General features: G+C 42.9%; 1 protein-coding gene across 2 annotated transcripts in view; it reads left to right on the top strand.

Moving 5' to 3' along the window:
* The window catches only part of C1QTNF3 (C1q and TNF related 3), a 58,723-nt gene that overhangs the window by 30,219 nt on the left and 8,874 nt on the right, over positions 1–19,630 (top strand). For both annotated transcript variants that reach the window (XM_030192126.1, XM_030192127.1), the window contains exon 4: positions 15,101–15,230. In XM_030192126.1, coding sequence (XP_030047986.1) covers positions 15,101–15,230 — 130 coding nt within the window. The remainder of the gene's footprint in view (positions 1–15,100; positions 15,231–19,630) is intronic.

Here is a 19,630-nt window from a genome sequence, read left to right as displayed (position 1 = left end):
TGAAAAGAATAAGCAAATGATTCACATCTATCTGTTCCACTCTACTCATTATTTTATAGACCTCTTCTCCAAGCTGAAGAGCCCTAGACACTTCAGCTTTTCCTCATAGGGAAGTTGTCCCATGTGTGTGTGTGTGTGTGTGTATATATATATATATATATGTATATATATATATTTACATTATCATAGTTTTCCCTCCAAGGGGGAATTCCTCCCATTGCTATCAATCCAGGCAGAAAGGCCTTCCCTTGTTCCAGAATAGTCAATTACAGCATACTGGTAGGGCCACCAGAGGTCTCTATGGATCCTTAAGGAAGCAGAACCTGAGTATCTCTACATGCAAATGAGAAAGAAATTAAGTCAAGGTTTTATTTAATCATTCAGAAGAATGATGTGGCATATGTAGCTTTTGGGAATAGACTGGTTTCTTTACTGAATGTTTTTTTCAGTGTACAACTCATTTATAGTACTGCATAGTGAGTAATATATAGTAGGCAAGTTTTTTGCCTCTATACTCAAATGTATCACCATAAGTTTATAGATGATTAGGGGTGACTGTTTGCTGCTAGCTTCTTCTTAATTGTACTCTTTGTAGTTTATTCCATGTTTTATTCATGTCTGAAATCTGATTTTTTTTCCTCTTTCTCCTTATTTTTTCTCTTCTTGTTCTCTCCCCTCTGTCACTTCTCTTTCTTCTTTTTCCCCCCACTATTTCTCTTCCTTTATCACCATTTGTCTCCCTCCTTTTATCTCTCCCCATGTCTTTTATGTGTATATATGAGATTTTTGTATGTGTCTTTGTATTATTTGAAGGCTCTATTCCATGAGACTTAAGAACCAATATGTTTACTGTATATACTCGTGTATAAATCAAGAAATTTTGACTCCAAAATGCCTTCAAAAAACCAAGGTCTTCTTATCTATGGATCTTTCTCTGTAGTGGCTCACAAAATTAATCTTCTCCCCTGCCCATCCCCGTTGGCAGCATGATCTGTCATCTCTTCCTCCATTTCTCTCCCTCTGCCAGCCCACAGCTTGGCATCTCAACTCCCCTCCCCCTCCCTGTGTATCTTCAAAATTGTCTACTATAGAACAGCAGCAGCACCTAGGTTACCTGCTGCCTGCCCTGGAGTACTCCCTCTAACCTATCCCACCCATGCAGAAACAGGAAATTGAGTCAGAAGGGGCAGGACATATCAGAGGGAGTGCTTTGGCCTAAGTGTATCACTGCTCTGTCACTGCTCTATATAAAACAAATCTCAAAATATAAGGGGGGGTGTGAGTGGGATTGAGATACTGAACTGTGGCTGGCAAAGGGAGGGGAGGGGAGGGAGAGATGCTGGACCATACACTGGAGGGATAGAAGGATGCTGGATAATAGGAGGGAAAGATGGAGGGGAAGTGATGTTGAAGCCTGAGGTGGAGGGGAGGGACAGAGAGGGAGCAATGTTGGATCTAGAGGTGGAGGGGAGGGGAGGGAGAGAGGGGTGCTGGACCATGTGAGGGAAGGAGAGCTGGAAGGTAGCTTTGATTTATATGTGGGTCACAGCATTTCGGCCATTTTTAGTCTCAAAACTGCCCTCGACTTATACACGAGATGAACATATATGAGTATATATAGTACCTAAAGGAGAAGAGAGATTGGGAAATATGACGAATAAATTTAAATTCCTTGAAGGTACCAATCCTGCAAAAGAAAGAAATCTTTTTCAGAGGAAAGAATGAAATAGAACAAGAGGTCACACTATGAGATTTCAAGAGAGTAGACTCAGGAGCAATATCAGAATGTAGTTCTTCACACAGAAGGTGGTGGGTGCATGGCATGGCCTGCCTGTGGAGGTGGTGCAGGCAAAACCAATGATTTTGTAATTGCAGGTAGTTTTCCCTGTGCAGGCTTTGGACATTTTTTAAAATGAAAATAGACATGTATGTCTGTTTTGAAAATTGCTCCAAGGGAATCAGTATGCTTATATTTACACCTGCTCATTAACATGCATAGAGTTTCTGGGTTAATTTATATGCACACAGCTGAATTTTGGAAAGCTTGCACTTAAATGCAAATCCCTGCCCAGCCCCTATGGGAATGTGTTGCTCAGTCTGTATGAAGACAGTTTTATAATCCTTAACCTAGGGGAAATCCTTTTCACCCAGCAGTACTCCAACAATTTTCAATTATTTGTCTTTCTTCATTTTCTATTCTCCTTATCTTCTTCCTTGATGTTTCTTTCTTTTTGATGATTTTTGGCCACATTATATGATATTTGTTTATAAATGTTTATTTGTAAGCTGCATGGAATGACCTGATACCATTTTTTCAGGATAAAAATTGAACTTATGAATAAAGTCTTTTTATGTATTTTTAAATTTACATTTCTTACTTGCCTTTGGGGTCCTTTAACTAAGCCGCGGAAGCATTTTAGCTCACGGTAGAAATCTGCTGGCGGTAAATGCTGAGATGCCTCTAGGAATATAATGGGCCTCTCAGCATTTACTACCAGATGATAAAAACGCTACCATGGCTTAGTAAAAGACTCCCTTTATTTAGCTTTTTCTTATTTCGTCATTTTTCTACATTTCCTCCTTCCTTTTATTTATTTATTTTTATATTTATTAGTTTAATTTTTTACAAAGAACACAGTCTTTGATAGGATACACCAATATTTTGAATATATTCTACTTCTAAAAGGGAAGAAGTGAAAAAGAAAAATATGAATTAATAAGTAATCTTACAAATATTGGTTTAACAGTCCACAATATTGGAGAGAATCCAATTAGTTACCAAAGGAAGTTGGTCTTAGAAGAAACAATTATAAATTTAAGGGGAAAAAAAGCAGGTGGTTACCCCTTCCATTTACTTAAACCGCTTCATATCTGTGCCTGTTTCTTGTTATCTTGCATATTTAGAAAACTACGTAACTGTTCAGGTTCATAGAAAACATATCTATTGTCTTTAAAGTATAGCAAACATTTACAAAGAAATCTCAATTGGAAACAAGCATTTATCTCTGTAACTTCCTGTTTCATTTCCAGAAATTTCTTCCTTCTCTGTTGAGTCCATCTAGAAATATCTGGGAAAATTGAAACTTTGCTTCCCATAAATTCAGGATGAATATTTTTAAAGCTTCCTTTTAATTTTTAAGTTTTCTTTTTCTGTTACCTGATATGCAAAATTCTGTGCGCAGTGGTGCCAGGGCTCTAGCATAGACCACACTGCAGCAGAAGGAGATGAATGGCTGCACATCAGGCTGTGTATTTCTTTGATGTCCTGGATCCAATTGTTCTTTTGAACTGCACAGCTGTATGAAATCCCATGTGTTCTAATGAAGAGTCAGATCTAGGATGGCAGAGGAGGATGATGTAGCCCAATGTACAGCGGTTTACCTCCTCCTCTTGTCACATGATTGGGACATGAAGGGAAGACAAAATAAGCTGCAGTAAGTATGGGGGGGGGGGGCTCTCTGGAGCATGTTTGGGGGAATGACATGGACAGGGGTTGTTGAAGCATCTAGATATGTGATGAGAGAGAATGAAAAGTGAGGATATATTGGAGGAGAGAAAGGTGAGGTGGGCGTATGTGTAGGGGGGAGGGAAGAAAGAAAGGTGGCAATATGTGCCAGGGGAGAAGGATGGCGAGGTGGGCATATATTCTCTGTCATTCCACTTGGCTACCTTCTTCTGTGACTTATTTCATTTTCATGGCCCATTTCTGTTGCTTTTCATTTTATTTCTTTCTATCCTACCTATACGCTTTCATTTTCCTCTCTCACACACATCCCATACTCCTCTCCTTTTCACAGTCATCTCTTGTCTTACTGCTCCTATCACGGATCCCTTTCCTCTTGCACTCTCCCTCACCCACTATCTCACTTCTGCCTTCTTTCCCATTCCCTGTCCTTCATCTCACTCCATCCTCCCTCACATCTTATCTCTCTCTTTTGTCCTCCCTCTACTTTTATCTTCCCCCTTTCTCCTCCTTTCCCCCCCTCCATCTTGCCTCCTTCATTCTTTTTGCTTGTTCCATCTTTTCCCCTTTACACTTTCTCCTTCTCATGCTCTCTTTAATTTATTCACATTCTACTTCAGCTTTCTTTCTTTCTCCTCATCTGCCCTCTCTCTCCTCCTCCTTCTCCCTGCAAATTCTCTTCCATCCCATTCACTCTTTCATCCTTCATGGTTCTCATGGGAAAGATAATGGTTCACACACCCCACGTTTGCTTTGTTGACATCAGGGAGAAGGAATCCAACCCCTCCTTATTTTCCTCCTGTCCTTGCTTCACCCCTTTTCATTCATCCTCTCCTCAGTACAATCCTGGCATTCATTCCTTCCTCATCTCAATTTTCAAATTTCACCCTTCTTTGCATCACCTGTTTTCAGAATTCAGCTGCTATCCTTCCTCCTCTGCTCACCCCAATCACACATCATATGCACGCTTGCCTGCTGGTTCCCAAATGTGCCTCCTTTCTCTTTGAGTTGGCAGCACAGAGTTCAGTTCTGGGAGCAAACCAGAGCTGCAGCTGTCTTCCCCTTCAGCCCTCCCACTCCATCTTCATGGTAACGTACAATATATGCAGGGTCCAGGAAGAGATGGAAGAACTGCAGAGAGGGTCAGACCTTCTGTGTTTTGGAGCCTCCATAGTGCGTTAGTACAGGAGAAAGAGGGAAGGTAGGGCTGTGTGAAAAACATTTTTCTTGATACCCATCCAACCAATGCTGTTCTGCTGCCCATCAGTCACCAACTCCTCCTGTTCTTCTTTCACTGCTGCAATGCCAGACCCCCAGAGTTTGCCATTGGGTTCCAATGCACAGCTTGCACACTCAGCTAAACTATCTTTGATCAAGGAAAGAAAGTGCATTAGTGTACAGTTTATTAGCGCATAGCCTGTATATAGAGATAGACATGTATATATGAGTTGTGACCTGGTCACTGTTTGAAACAGGATACTGGGCTAGATGAACTCTTGGTTTGACCCAGTACAGCAACTTTTACGTTCTTATGAATGCAAAAGAACCTTCATGTGTGCAAGAGCAGGAAGTATTTAAAGATAGAAATCAGAGTGGGTACCTTCCTTGAATATCAAAAGGGCCAACATTGAGGGACTGTTCAATGTTCCAGTGAAAAAAAAAAAAAAAGCTGTGATTTCATCAGTTCATAAGGGACATACACAATTTCTGGCTAGAGTCAGTAGAATTTGTAAGGTTAAGTATTTTTTCATTGTAAATTAAAGCCTTTGTTTCCAATACATACCTAAAATGTTCCACGTGTGGATCAGTTCCTGTATGTCACAGATTGGTGGCTGGGGATTTAAAATAGAAGACAATTCTATAACAAGGCACCTAGAAGTGGAGTGGAACAGGTAGACATAAATAGTTTGTTTACTCTTTGCAAAAGTACAAGGGCTAGGGGGCATGCAAGAAAACTACAAAGAAGTAACTTTAAAATAACTCAGAGAAAATATTTCTTCACCCAGGGGCCCTTTTACAAAGTGGCAGTAAGCCCAATGCGGCTTATTGCACACCAATCTGGAGTTACCACCGGCCCAACACTGGTACCGACAATAGTTCCAGCCCCAGCATGATCTATTTCTCGCTCTAGGGAAAATAGGGCCCTATTTTTTTGTTCAGCGATGGGCAGCACCGCATGCTACCCGGTTACTGCTGGGTTAGCACAGGAGCCCTTACTGCTACCTCAATGGGTGGCATTAAGTGCTCCTCTCCCCTCCCCCCACCCCACACACACGGCCATGTAGTAAGTGAAATCTTACCACATGGCCATTTCTTTTTCGGCCTATACGTGGGAGGGGCACTAGATGTGGTGGTGTACTTGGATTTTAGTAAAGCATTTGACACGATTATGCACAGACAACTGATAAATAAACTGAGTTTCCTTGGTATGGGACCAAAAGTTACTGACTGGGTTAAAAACTGGCTAAAGGGAAGGAGACGGGGGTAGTGGTAAATGGAGTTTGCTCTGTGGAAAGGGATGTTATTAGTGGTGTGCCGCAGGGATCGGTCCTTGGGCTGGTCCTTTTTAACATCTTTGTGAGTGATATTGCAGAAGGGCTGTCTGGTAAGGTTTGCCTCTTTGCAGATGATACCAAACTCTGTAGTAGGATGGACACCCCAGAAGGTGTGGATGGCAGGAGGAAGGATCTAGAGAAGCTTGAAGACTGGTCTGAAAATTGGCAACTAAGATTTAATGCTAAGAAATGTAGAGTCAGGCACTTGGGTTACAATAATCCAAGGAAACAGTACAGTATAGGAGGTGAAGTGCGCCTATGTACGGAAGAAGAGCGGGCTTGGGGGTGATTGTGTCCAAAGACCTTAAGGTGGCCAAGCAGGTAGAAAAGGCGATGGTCAAAGCCAGAAGGGTGCTTGGGTGCATAAGGAGAGGGATGACCAGCAGGAAAAAAGAGGTGATAGTGCCCTTGTATAAGTCTACGATGAGGCCCCATTTGGAGTACTGCGTGCAATTCTGGAGACCACACCTACGGAAGGATATAAATAGGATGGAGTCGGTCCAGAGGGCAGCTACCAAATTGGTAAATGGTCTCTGTCATAAAACATATGGGGACAGGTTTATGGGCTTCAACATGTATATGCTGGAAGAGAGGTGGGAGAGGGGATATGATAGAGACATTTAAATACATCAGTGGCATTAATGCAAAGGAGGTGAGCCTTTTCCAAATGAAAGAAAACTCTGGAATGAGATGGCATAGAATGAAGTTAAGAGGAAATAGGCTTAGGAAGAATTTAAGAGAATACTATTTCACGGAAAGGGTGATGGAAGCGTGGAATGGCCTCCCAGAGGAGGTTGTGGAGATGAGGACTGAATTTAAGAAAGCATGGGACAGACATGTGGGATCCCTTAGAAAATGGAGGTGCTAGTGGTTACTGAGGAAGGGCAGACTGAATGGGCCATTTGGCCCTTATCTGCCATCATAATTCTATGTTTCTCTGTTTTTACCCACTGCGGTCCCTTTTACCGCAGCTTGGTAAAAGGACACCTCAATGTATAATTAAGATCTGGAATTCATTACAAGAGAATGTGGTAAAAGCAGTTAGCATAGCAAGATTTAAAAAAGGTTTAGACAAGTTCCTAAAAGAAACTATTATTAAGGTGGACTTGGGAAAATCGACTGCTTATTCATGAGATGATCTTGCCAGGTATTTGTGACATAAATTAGCCACTGTTGGAAACAGGATACTGGCTTGATGGACCATTGATCTGTTCCAGTATAGCAATGTGTATGTTACATAAGAACAGCCATGCTGGGTCAGACCAATGGACCATCTAGCCCAGTATCCTGCTTCCAACAGTGACCAATCCAGGTCACAAGTACCTGGCAGAAACACAATTAGTAGCAACATTCCATGCTACCAATCCCAGGGCAAGCAGTGGCTTCCCCCATGTCCATCTCAACAACAGACTATGGACTTTTCCTCCAGGAACTTGTCCAAACCTTTTTTAAAACCAAATACACTAACCACCATTACCACATCTTCCGGCAATGGTTCCAGAGCTTAAGTATTCTTTGAGTGAAAAAATATTCCTCCTATTTGTTTTAAAAGTATTCCCATGCAATTTCATTGAGTGTCCCCTGGTCTTTGTAATTTTGAATGCGAGAAAAACGGATTCACCTCCACCCGTTCCACTCCACTCAGGATTTTCTAGACCTCAATCATATCCCCCCTCAGCTGTCTCTTTTCCAAGCTGAAGAGTCCTAACTTCTTTAGCCGTTCCTCATATGGGAGCAGTTCCACCCCTTCTATCATTCTGGTTGCTCTTCTTTGAACCTTTTCTACTTCCGTTATATCTGTGTTGAGATACAGTGACCAGAACTGAACACAATACTCAAGGTGAGGTCACACCATGGAGTGATACAGAGGCATTATAATATTTTTGGTCTTATTTTGCATCCCTCTAGCATCCTGTTTGCTTTTTTGGCTGCCGCCATACACTGGGAGAAGATTTCAGCATATTTTCTACAATGACACCTAGGTCCTTTTCTTGAGTGCTGACTCCTAAAGTGGACTCTAACATTAAATAACTATGATTTGGATTATTTTTCCCAATGTGCATCACTTTGCATTTATCTACATTAAATTTCATCTGCGATTTGGATTCCCAGTCTTCCAGTTTCCTGAGGTCTTCCTGAAATTCTTCACACTCTGCATGCATTTTGACAACTTTGAATAGTTTTGTGTCATCCACAAATGTAATCACCTCATCCGTCGTTCTGATTTCTAGATCATTTATAAATATGTTAAATGGCACCGGTCCCAGTACAGATCCCTGCGGCACTCTACTATTCACCCTCCTCCATTGAGAAAAATGGCCATTTAACCCTACTCTGTTTTCTGTCCAATAACCAATTCCTAATTCACAACAGAACATTGCCTCCTATCCCATTAATTTTCTCAGGAGTTTCTCATGAGGAACTTTGTCAAAAGCTTTCTGAAAATCTAGATACACTACATCAACCAGCTCACCTTTATCCACATGTTTATTCACGCCTTTAAAGAAATAAAGCAAATTGGTAAGGCAAGACCTCCCATGGCTGAATCCATTCTGGTTCTGTCCCATTAAACCATGTTTGTCTATGTGTTCTGTAATTTTATTCTTTACAATAGTTTCCACTATTTTGCCTGACACTGAAGTCAGGCTTACCAGTCTGTAATTACTCAGATCTCCCCTAGAACCCTTTTAAAAAATCGGAGTTACGTTGGCCACCCTCCAGTCCTCAGGTACTACAGATGACTTTAATGACAGGTTTCAGATCACTACCAGCAGATCAGCAATTTCATGTTTGAGTTCTTAGTCTTATCAACAATCAAATCAAAAGTCTATATAGAGTTTTGCTTTGATTGCTCTTTCCCACCTTGAAAAATTACCCATAGAGATTGCAACTGCATACCTGTGTCTAATTTATGTCTGAAATAATGCATGTAGTTTTAAGTAGAAATAGTTAATTGCAGTGTTCAAATCCTCACTTTCTTCCTGCCCCTGAGTCTGCCTCTATAGTCCACAGCAAATATGTGTGTGTTATTGAGAAATGGGTAGGCAATAATTAAAGAGACCATTTCCATGTGTAAGACACTGTGCTGAACTGGCGTGGCATAACAGCTGGGGATTGTTTCTTCCCCATTCAGGCCCCTTGGATAATCTAAGTTAAAGGAGGGGGTGTTTTGCCAAGCCTGCGGGCATTTTTTTTTTTTACTGTTTTGATATATCCAGTTATTAGGAGGAGGGGCATTTGAGGCTGGTGGCCAGTTTTAGGGTGCTTTTATTGGTAAATAGTATGCACTTAAAAAAAAAAACAGATCACATGACCATCAGTTTAATTATATTATATGTGACCCTCATTACCTGTTTTTAAATATCCCCAGCACCTGGACTGTGGAATAGGTACACTGGAATATATTTACTTTGTGAAGTCAGCTAAAACTGTAAACATCATAAGAATATTATCCCACATTGTATCATTAAAACATGGTCAAAATTACTTATACAGCTTCCTAAGGCTCAATAAGAGAAAATGAGAAATATAAATCTTGAAAATATGGTTAATATAGCACACATATATAGATATAGATATATAACTATAGATAACGAATGTTCTACTGAGGACAGAATCTTTGACAAATATATGCAAGCTTTTCCTCTCTTTCCTGGTGCCTACTTTGATGGGCTCCTGTTTCCTAATGAGCATCACTGCACATCAAGAAAGATTATTCCCTTCACGGAAACATATCACTCCATTCAACAACTGTGAGGCTTAATTTTGCATTATATTCCTCTTAGGTGAATATGTACCAATTTTATGCTTACCTAAGAGGGAAATAAAGGAATAAAATCTAGCACCTGTGGGGTAGGAAGAGAACAAAGGCCTCCATTACCTGTATATTAATATAACAGGGCATGAAACGCCAGCACCTGCACTTCTTATATTGACGAATCTTCCTTACAGCCAGTGTAATCTGATGTCCAACTGTGTGAATTATTTGCACTATACAAGCCCACATTCCTTGGCTCAGTTCTGCAAACTTAATTGCCAGTTACTAGGCTCTAAAAATGCAGCTATCAAATGCTTTCCCCCATACATTACTGACCTTGCAGAGGCTGCAGTATCAGTACCACCAGTATTTCTTTACTTCCACTCATTCATTCATTCAAAGCAATAGTGCAGCTTTGAATGAATCCCTGGTGGATACATCTTCCAAAACCTGTAGTTAACTGTAAGGGAACCATGGGAGTGATAACCTCAACAGGAACCAAGGTAGCTTAAATGAACATCAAAAAAAGGGTCACTCTGTGGGGGGAAGGGGGTCTGGTTAAAAGCCAGATCCTCCAAATTCTATGCTTTCTATCTATCTTAAAAGTCACCTGAATTTTACCAGATTTTCCAAGAGATGGAGAACACCTACACGAAGTGGAGGTGCACTTGATCCCTACGTAAGTCAATCAGAGCAGAGAAGGAGTAGGGGGAGCTGGCTCTTTCCAGACAATGAAGGAGACGTATTGATGGTTAAGAGTCTTTATTATACAACATCAAAACAACTCAACACAGCGGCTGTGGCGCCTAAGCGCCTGCCTCAAGAGTCTTATGATGTAATGCTGTATGTAAGAGAAGGTACAGCGAGAAAACAGTTGAAGTTTCTTTCTGAATCTAGTGCATAAATGGGCTACCCACGTAACCCAGAATCAAAGCAAAAGCCTTCATGGACAGCCAAAGCGGTGCCGAGTGATGCAGAAGCTCTTCTCAACCATGCTGTGCATCTCTGCCAGGTCCTACACTCTCTGACATACACTTCCTGTTGCCACAGGAGCAGGACCCAACAGAGATACACAATGTGGTTGAAGAGAGTCGCTGCATCACAGCAAGGTACTTCCTAAAGCTGCCTTGGAGAGAAGGAGCCGGGAGCAGCAAAGGGAGGTTTGAGGGACCAGGGGGAGGGAGTAGAGAAAGGAAATAGAAAGGGAAGAGAATTATATGCAAGGTCAAAAGGGGAGAGAGAGAGGTGCAAGTGCTGGAGTGAGTCTGGAAGTGGAGAGAGAAGTGGAGATGGCTGGGCTGGAAGGGGGTGGGGAAAGAGACAGATGGAGATAAATGGACTTGAAGCAGGGGCACACTGAGAGTACTCTGGGCCCCTCTGCTGTGCTCCCGCTTCCCCATGCTGCGGCTGCCCCCCACCGCCGTGCTGCTGCCACCGCCCCCTTGGCCATGCTGCTGCCACCGCCACCACCAATGCCCCCACCCCCACCATGCTGCCCCCTTCCTTGAAAGGCCCTGGTGTTCTAATGGCTGTGGCTTCTTCAGGGGCAGCAAAGAAATCCTCTCTTTTCTGCCCACCTGCTGCCACTACTCTGTCGCCCAGTGCGGCGCCATGTTTACAAAATGACTTCCAAGACTTCCCACGACAGTCTCGCCTCCGCGGGAGTCTCGGCAGCCATTTTTAAAACACAGCAATGCCACCAGGAAAAAAAGCGGCAGTGGCCAATAGACCACCAGGATCCTGGGGGGGGAGGGGGGAGGGGGCTGTAGTGTGCAGCAGCAGGCAACTGGGCAAAGCCTCTGGGCCCTCGGGCACTGCCCGGTTGCTCAAATAGTCAGTCCGCCCCTGACTGGAAGGAGAGAGAGGGAAAGGTAGAGATGACTGTATTGAAAGGGAAAAGAAAGAGAGAGGTAGAGATGGCTGAACTAGAAGGGCAGAGGGAAGAGAGGTGATTATAATTTTTATGGTGGAAAATTGCCATGGGAAGGCGCTGCCCTGTCTCACTCACCTGGCTCTGCCCAATTCCACCCAGGTGTCCCAGATTTGGAAGCCAAAAATATGGTAACTATCTTAGCCTGTGGAGCATGGAAGACCTACGAGGAAAGAGTAGGCTGTGACTGCATGAGTCAGCATTTTCCTTCTCACTCTGGGGCTTTAGAATTTCGACTTAGCACGTCTTAAGGCAGAACTTTCCCAAGCGCTAAGGCAATTTTGAATAATTTTTTTTCAGGTCATGCACTAATGTTTGCATTAGCACTCATTACCTGTAGAATGTTTAGGGCCCCTTTTACTAAGGCGCACTAGCAGACTTAGTGCACGCTAAACATTAAGACACCCATGATATTCCTATGGGCGTCTTATTGTTTAGCCTGCGCTAATTTTTAGTGCACACTAAATCCACTAGCGTGCCTTAGTAAAAGGGGCCCTCAATGTGGGAGCACTTACCGCCTCTTATTTAACTCAGCATTAGCCAGTTAGCATGCACTGATGCAAACATGCTAGCTGGTTAATGCTTCCAAGCTCATTCTCTGCCCATGACATACCCCCTTGAAAGAAATATTTTTTTAAAATTGCTAATGCGCGACTTAGTGCCCGCTAACAGGCAAAATACCACAAAGTACTTTAATGTATTTTGCAGTAGCCTGTTTTTCATGTAAGACAGCCCCTTTGTTATCTTGCCTGACAGGTTTTCTGAAAAGAACCTTGATTCTGAAGTTCAGGGGAATCTTTGGATGAGGGTCTTTTTTCTTTTTATCACAGTAAGTTAGGAAATTGATGTTGGATAATTTAGTTTATGTTCTGATCTATTTTTGCTATTGTTATCTGCTTTGAACTTCAGTGGTGAAAAGTAGAATATAAAAAAAAACTCTTTTTTAAATTAAATTGAAAGTACTTGCTTCTTCACAATAGCATAGTTCAATAACTGTAATGTTGACATTTTAGATAATAGCAACAGGAGTCGATGTACCTTATACTTGAAAGGGATAGTGAATGCGCAGTTATGGATTGCGCTTAACTTTTTATGTAACTGTATTGCAATTATGATATATGCCCAATTTCTTTCATCTTTTCATATTTATGAAACACCAGTGAAGCTACCCCCCCCCCCCCCCCCCCAGTAATGGCATGGGGCATTTTGGAGAATCAACTATAGTGTAGGATATGCAGGTGATTTCATTGATTCAAGAGTGGCAAGAGGCTACTGGGATCTGTAGGTATGCATGTCGAATGGCTTTCCATAAAGAGTATTTTTCTTGTGATTTCTACGGTGCTTGCATGATTATCCCTTGGATTCTATATATGGCACTGAAATTTCAGCACAGATCAAGATGTGTGTGCAAGTATTAGTTAACAAACAAAAAAAGCAATACTGGGCCTTCAAGACTGAGACAACAGGAGTATTTTTATTGATAAATGACCCGACACAGGCCGTGTTTCGGCGTTAAATAACACCTGGCTCAGGGGTCAGGGATTAAATATGAAAGGTATATGTGTCCAATGCCTCCGGAAATGGGCGGGGAAAATCTTTAGCTCGAAACTTCGCCTGTCGGAAAGGACAGCCGCAATGTAGAGTAAAAAAAACTCCTGTTCTAGCCTTTTCTTTTGCAAAATGGATTTTATCATTTGCTTTTGCAAAAGAAAAGGCTAAAACAGAATTTTTTTACTCTACATTGCGGCTGTCCTTTCCAACAGGCGAAGTTTCGAGCTAAAGATTTTCCCCGCCCATTTCCGGAGGCATTGGACACATATACCTTTCATATTTAATCCCTGACCCCTGAGCCAGGTGTTATTTAACGCCGAAACACGGCCCGTGTCAGGTCATTTATCAATAAAAATACCCCTGTTGTCTCAGTCTTGAAAATAGAAGTAAAGAAATGATTTATGCACAACAAACATAGGAAAACAACTAAAAAAACATTTTGCGTATTAAATGTCAACAATATGTAAATATATGCAAATATGCCAAAAAATTATCATAGCTTCAGTTAACCAGTGACTGTGCCTATTGCTAAGAGTGTATTAAGTCCTCCTTGCACAGGCATGACGATACTGTAAGTGAAGTTAATGGAGTTTGCATCAAAGTACAGTCCTTGGTATATAAAATGTTGCTATAATATGAACATAAAATCAGGAAGCAGGAAAACAACCACTACAACCAAAGGAAAAGGGGGCTGAACAAATAATTTCCAGCCAAAATCTAATAATAAAATATGAGTCTTTATTGAGCAAGCTATAATGTGGATTTACTTGCATGTAGAAAATGTGCAGAATACAAGCCTAGTATAAGGTGTGAATGAATGCCATTCCTCCATTAGTGGAGTAGCATTATGGTTACAGCAGTAGGCTGAGAACCAGGGAATCAAAAATGATCGTTCTTCTCCTACTAATGTTCCTTGTGGCCTTGGGCATGTTGCTTCACTCTCCATTGTCTCGGGCACAAATCTAACACCTTATTTACTAGACTGCATTATTCATTCTGAACACAGAATTATTTTACCAGAATGTATTTTAAATAGTAATAAAATATGATGTATGCAAAATGAATAATGCATCTTTCATTAAACCTCACAAACTGCATTATTCAAGGAAAGATAATAACATCTCCAATGTACAGTTGATGTTTCTAGAGAGCAACTTAAAGGATAGATTCTTTAAAAAAAAAAAAAACAATTCCCCCCCCCCCCCCCCCCCCCATCCTCTTAGTTTCTTTTTAACCATTTTCCTCATTTTAAAAATAAACTAAAAGGATCGGCTGCAAAGGTTAGGACGCTAAATCAGGCGTGGATGGTATTCTTGGAAGCCCAGTCCAGATGCATTCCATGTATTTTAAAAGGTGGAAAGAAAACGTCAGCCAGCATGGTTGAAAGGTAAAGTAAATGAGGCAGCCAAAAGATTGTCCTTCAAAGAATGGAAAAAGGACCCAAATGAAGAAAATAAGAAGCAATATAAGCATTTGCATAAGTTTACTGCCTTTGCAAAATCGGGATTTGGACATTCAAGCATATGGACATCCATTTGCGCATTTTGAGATGTCCATATGCTTCAAAAATAAGCTCCATAGTATCCTATTGGCTTTTCCAAGAAGATGCAACAATAAGTACCATTACCACCTATATTAATCCTACATATAGCATTATTGAAGAACTTTTCAAAGGCAGAATACAACACATGTTTTTAGTAGTCACTCTCCAATTTGTACTATGAAGAATGATCATAAAAATGAATGAAATTGTAACAAAAAACCTGCTGCTCTATATTTTCTATATCACTTCTTCTTTCCCTGTATGATAATTGCTGTTTTGTATATCATCTCTCTTGTTCTAGGTGGCATTTATGGCATCCATGGCCACTCACTTTAGTAATCAGAACAGTGGAGTAATCTTCAGCAGTGTGGAGACTAACGTTGGTGGTTTCTTTGATGTCATGACTGGAAGATTTGGTGCCCCAGTGACAGGTAAGATCATAAAAGGATACATTTTGAATAAGGTGGAAACTTCAAAAATATGCTTTTTAGTCTGCACAAAGACAGTTGATTCTGAATTACAAGATCCATACCCAGGGCCGCCGAGAGACTGCAGTGGGCCCGGGACAGAGCCGCCGTTCCCCCCCCCCCCCCCCCCCCCCCGGATCACTGCTGCTGCCCCCACTGGATCACTGCTGCAATTGAAATACCTTGTTGGCTGAAGGGGATTCCCCAGGCCCCGTCAGCAGAGGACATCTTCCTCCAGCGCAGCTCTTCTGCTGATTACCTGCCCCTGCGGCTTCTTTTCCTCTCAGGGCATGCTCAGTTTCAAAACTGAGCATACGCACCTGAGAGGAAAAGCAGCCATTCAGCTGGGCAGAAGAGCAGCACTGGAGTTGCTCCTCCAGGTCCTCCCCAGCCTCCAAGGAGCTTTCTCTTTCCTGCTCCTGTCAGGATATGATCACTCGGGTCCCGTCGGAAGCAGGAGAGAGAGAGAGAAAGCCCGGTGCTGGGCCCCCCTTGGAGGCCCAGTCCTGGGGAATTTTGCCCGCCTGTCCACCCCCCCCCCCCCCCCTTGGTGGCCCTGTCCATGCCAATGCTGTCCTTGAAAATCAGGATGTTAATTGCTAAAGGTACAATATATTCATGATGGCATGAAGTCCACAGCCTGCCGACTGTCTGCATACATTTTTGAGAATCAGTATTTGATTCGATTCTCCCAGTACTGAGCAAGTGTTGCACATAATTATTCAGGCTGTGTGGTAAGATTAGTTTTCATAGAAAATATCAGGTGCTTCCAGCCCAGAAATTTCAGAGTTATTCAATCAAATCACTTTGGTCACTTTACCTCACTTCTTTCCAGTTGCTCGTGTTTGATGTATTCTTACTGTAAACACCGCCTTGAGTGAATTCCTTCAAAAAGGCGGTAAATAAATCCTAATAAATAAAATAAATTCCTGGCAGGCACTTATGCACCAAAATGCTGCTTCTCTAGACTAATGTAGACATAGGAAATTTCTTTAGCCACTGGCTAAAACTGCAAGGCCTCTTTCAAATCAATGGAAGTGAATGAAATCAACCAAGAGAGTGCTCTTTCCTCTACACTCGACAGAAACAGCACTCTCTAAAGTCTGCAATGACCTGCTCCTCGCCAAATACAGAGGCCACTATTCCATCCTCATCCTCCTCGATCTATCCGCGGCGTTTGACACTGTCAATCATGATTTACTTCTTGCCACACTGTCCTCTTTTGGGTTCCAAAGTTCTGTCCTCTCCTGGTTCTCCTCTTATCTCTCCCACCGCACCTTCAGGGTTCACTCTCATGGATCTTCCTCCACTCCCAGCCCACTATCTGTTGGAGTTCCCCAGGGATCTGTCCTTGGACCCCTTCTCTTCTCAATCTACACCTCTTCCCTAGGCTCACTGATCTCATCTCATGGTTTTCAGTATCATCTTTATGCTGATGACACTCAGCTATATCTCTCCACACCAGACATCACCGCGGAGACCCAGGCCAAGGTATCGGCCTGCTTATCCGACATTGCTGCCTGGATGTCCAACCGCCACCTGAAGCTGAACATGTCCAAAACCGAGCTCCTCGTCTTTCCACCTAAATCCACTTCTCCTCTTCCTCCACTCTCTATCTCAGTTGATAACACCCTCATCCTCCCCGTCCCATCTGCCCGCAACCTCGGAGTCATCTTCGACTCCTCCCTCTCCTTCTCTGCGCATATCCAACAGACTGCCAAAACCTGTCGCTTCTTCCTCTTCAACATCAGCAAAATTCGCCCTTTCCTTTCTGAGCACACCACACGAACTCTCGTCCACGCTCTCATTACCTCTCGCCTTGACTACTGCAACTTACTCCTCACCGGCCTCCCACTTAGCCATCTATCCCCCCTTCAATCCATTCAGAACGCTGCCGCATGTCTTATATTCCGCCAGAACCGATATACTCATATCACCCCTCTCCTCAAGTCACTTCACTGGCTTCCGATCAGTTACCGCATACAATTCAAGCTTCTCCTCTTACCTACAAATGCACCCGGTCTGCGGCTCCTCACTACCTCTTTACCCTCATCTCCCCCTATGTTCCCGCCCGTAACCTCCGCTCACAGGACAAATCCCTCCTTTCAGTACCCTACTCCACCACTGCCAACTCCAGGCTCCGCTCATTCTGCCTTGCCTCACCCTATGCCTGGAACAATCTTCCTCAACCCCTACGCCAAGCCCCCTCCCTACCCATCTTCAAATCTCTGCTTAAAACTCACCTCTTTAATGCTGCTTTCGGCACCTAACCTTTCGAGAAATATATTATGCCCTATCAGATCGACTCTACACTTGTCTTTTAGATTGTATACTTGTCTCTAGATTTACACCTGTCTTTTAGATTGTACACTTGTCTTTAGATTGTACACCTGTCTTTTAGATTGTAAGCTCCTTGAGCAGGGACTGTCCTTCCATGTTAAAATTGTACAGCGCTGCGTAACCCTAGTAGCGCTTTAGAAATGTTAAGTAGTAGTAACTGCTCCTGCCGAGATACACAGCACCCTTCCTGCATTGAGTATCCAGGTCTAATTTTGGAAGGCAAACTGTCTTATTCATCAGTTATGCCAAACACAGCTGTGTGTTTTCCTGTATACCACTGAATCTGACAAAATGAAGCCTCTCCTTTTTGAGAACAGGGAGAGCTGAAATCACTTTGGCCACTGTACCTCACTTCTTTACAGTTTTCTCTTTTTAATGAATCAAACTAGTCTCAATTTTCCTGGGTATCTCAGTAACGCAGGTTGCTAGTTCCTGAGATAAATACTGTAAATAATTCTGGGGCCCTTTTACTAAGCTGTGGTAAAAAGTAGCCTGTGGCAGTGTAGGCACATGTATTAGATGTGCGCCGGGCCAGTTTTTACTGCGTCTGCAAAAAAGGATTTTTTTTAAAAAATGTGACGGGTAAAGGGTATGCGGTAAAAGTGAAACCAGTGTGCATCTAAAACCAGCCTGAGCCCTTAATGCCATCCATCGAACTAGCAGTAAGGGCACATGCGCTACATGAGTGGTGACCAGTTGATGCGTGCCAACTGCCGAATACCGCTGGAAATGGCGCGCATGGGAGGAAATAAATAATTCATCCAAGAGTTATGGGCGTGCGCTAAATCTGAAATTACTGCTATGGGGTGTGCTGGCCTGGCAGTAGTCTCATTTGGACGTGTGCTGCATGTGCGTAGAGCCTACCGCAGCTTAGTAAAAGGGCCCCTCTGTTTGTCAGCCACCTCACAAGCAGCGTTATTCCAGCAGTCTGGGAGCATCAGGCATCAAAGCCATAGCCCGATCCTCTCGGGCTGGAGCTTAAAGGGATTACAATATTGCCCATCTCCTCCTCCCTATCACACTTTCACTTTCCTGATCATAACTCCCATCCCTGATCGCACTCCCTTCCCGAGCAGAGCACCCCCCCACCCCATAAAGGACTCCATTCCAGCACTGGAGGCCTAGCGGCTCTGTATGTAGTGGTCCAGTGGTCCTGCCCTGCAGTTGCCATCTCCAAAATGGCACCCCTAGCGGGAGTCTCACATTACCTTATATGGAAACATGACCTCCTAGTAATAGTAGCATGAGATTGCTATGAGTGTCGCCATTTTGGAGACAGCATTGGCAGAGCAGGAGTGATCCACAATTGCTCCTGCCCTGCTGTTGTGATCTCTAAAATGACGCCCCTAGCGGTAGTCTCACATTACCTTATATGGAAACATGAACCCTAGCACTAATAGTGCCAGACTACTGCTAAGGGAACCATTTTGTAGGTGGCTCTTTCATTTTATGCCCATAACACAACTTGGGGTGTGCAACTGTTGTTCACCACAAGTCGTGTTATGGTTTATACAGTAATGAGCTGCTTTACATGCATTTGTATGTTTCACATTTCATTACTATGTAACCCACAGTGACCTAAATATTACTGCATTAGGACAAGATAACCTGCATTAAAGTCCTTTATGTCATGCTAAGGGGCTAATAATGTGGGTTATTGCCCTAATAGAACTTGATAACGTCCCCCCATTGCCTCCTACTACAGACAATAATGATAAAGAGGGTAAATCCCAGGATACTAAGCCTTTCCTCAAGGTATTGGGACTTATTCTTCCCCAGGACAGGCACAGAGCCCCTAGGAAGGTGAAAAACCTGCCATGTGCTCAGAAAGACCAGGATTTAGATGAAGCCCAGTTTCCTTGGTTCACTAAGCAGTATGCCATAGAACCAAAGGGAGGCTGGGAAAGGGTGGGGCAGGCCCATACTCTCAAGGAAGACACCAATGAAGAAAGCCAGCTGGTGCCAACGGAGTTCATGGAGGAAGGAAACCAGCTTCCAGAGGGAGAAGCGATGGAAGTCTCAGA

This window comes from Microcaecilia unicolor, chromosome 2, assembly GCF_901765095.1.
Source record: "Microcaecilia unicolor chromosome 2, aMicUni1.1, whole genome shotgun sequence".
NCBI lineage: Eukaryota > Metazoa > Chordata > Amphibia > Gymnophiona > Siphonopidae > Microcaecilia > Microcaecilia unicolor.
Note: the sequence above shows the minus strand (reverse complement) of the source record. Positions and strands in the feature narration are given on the sequence as shown.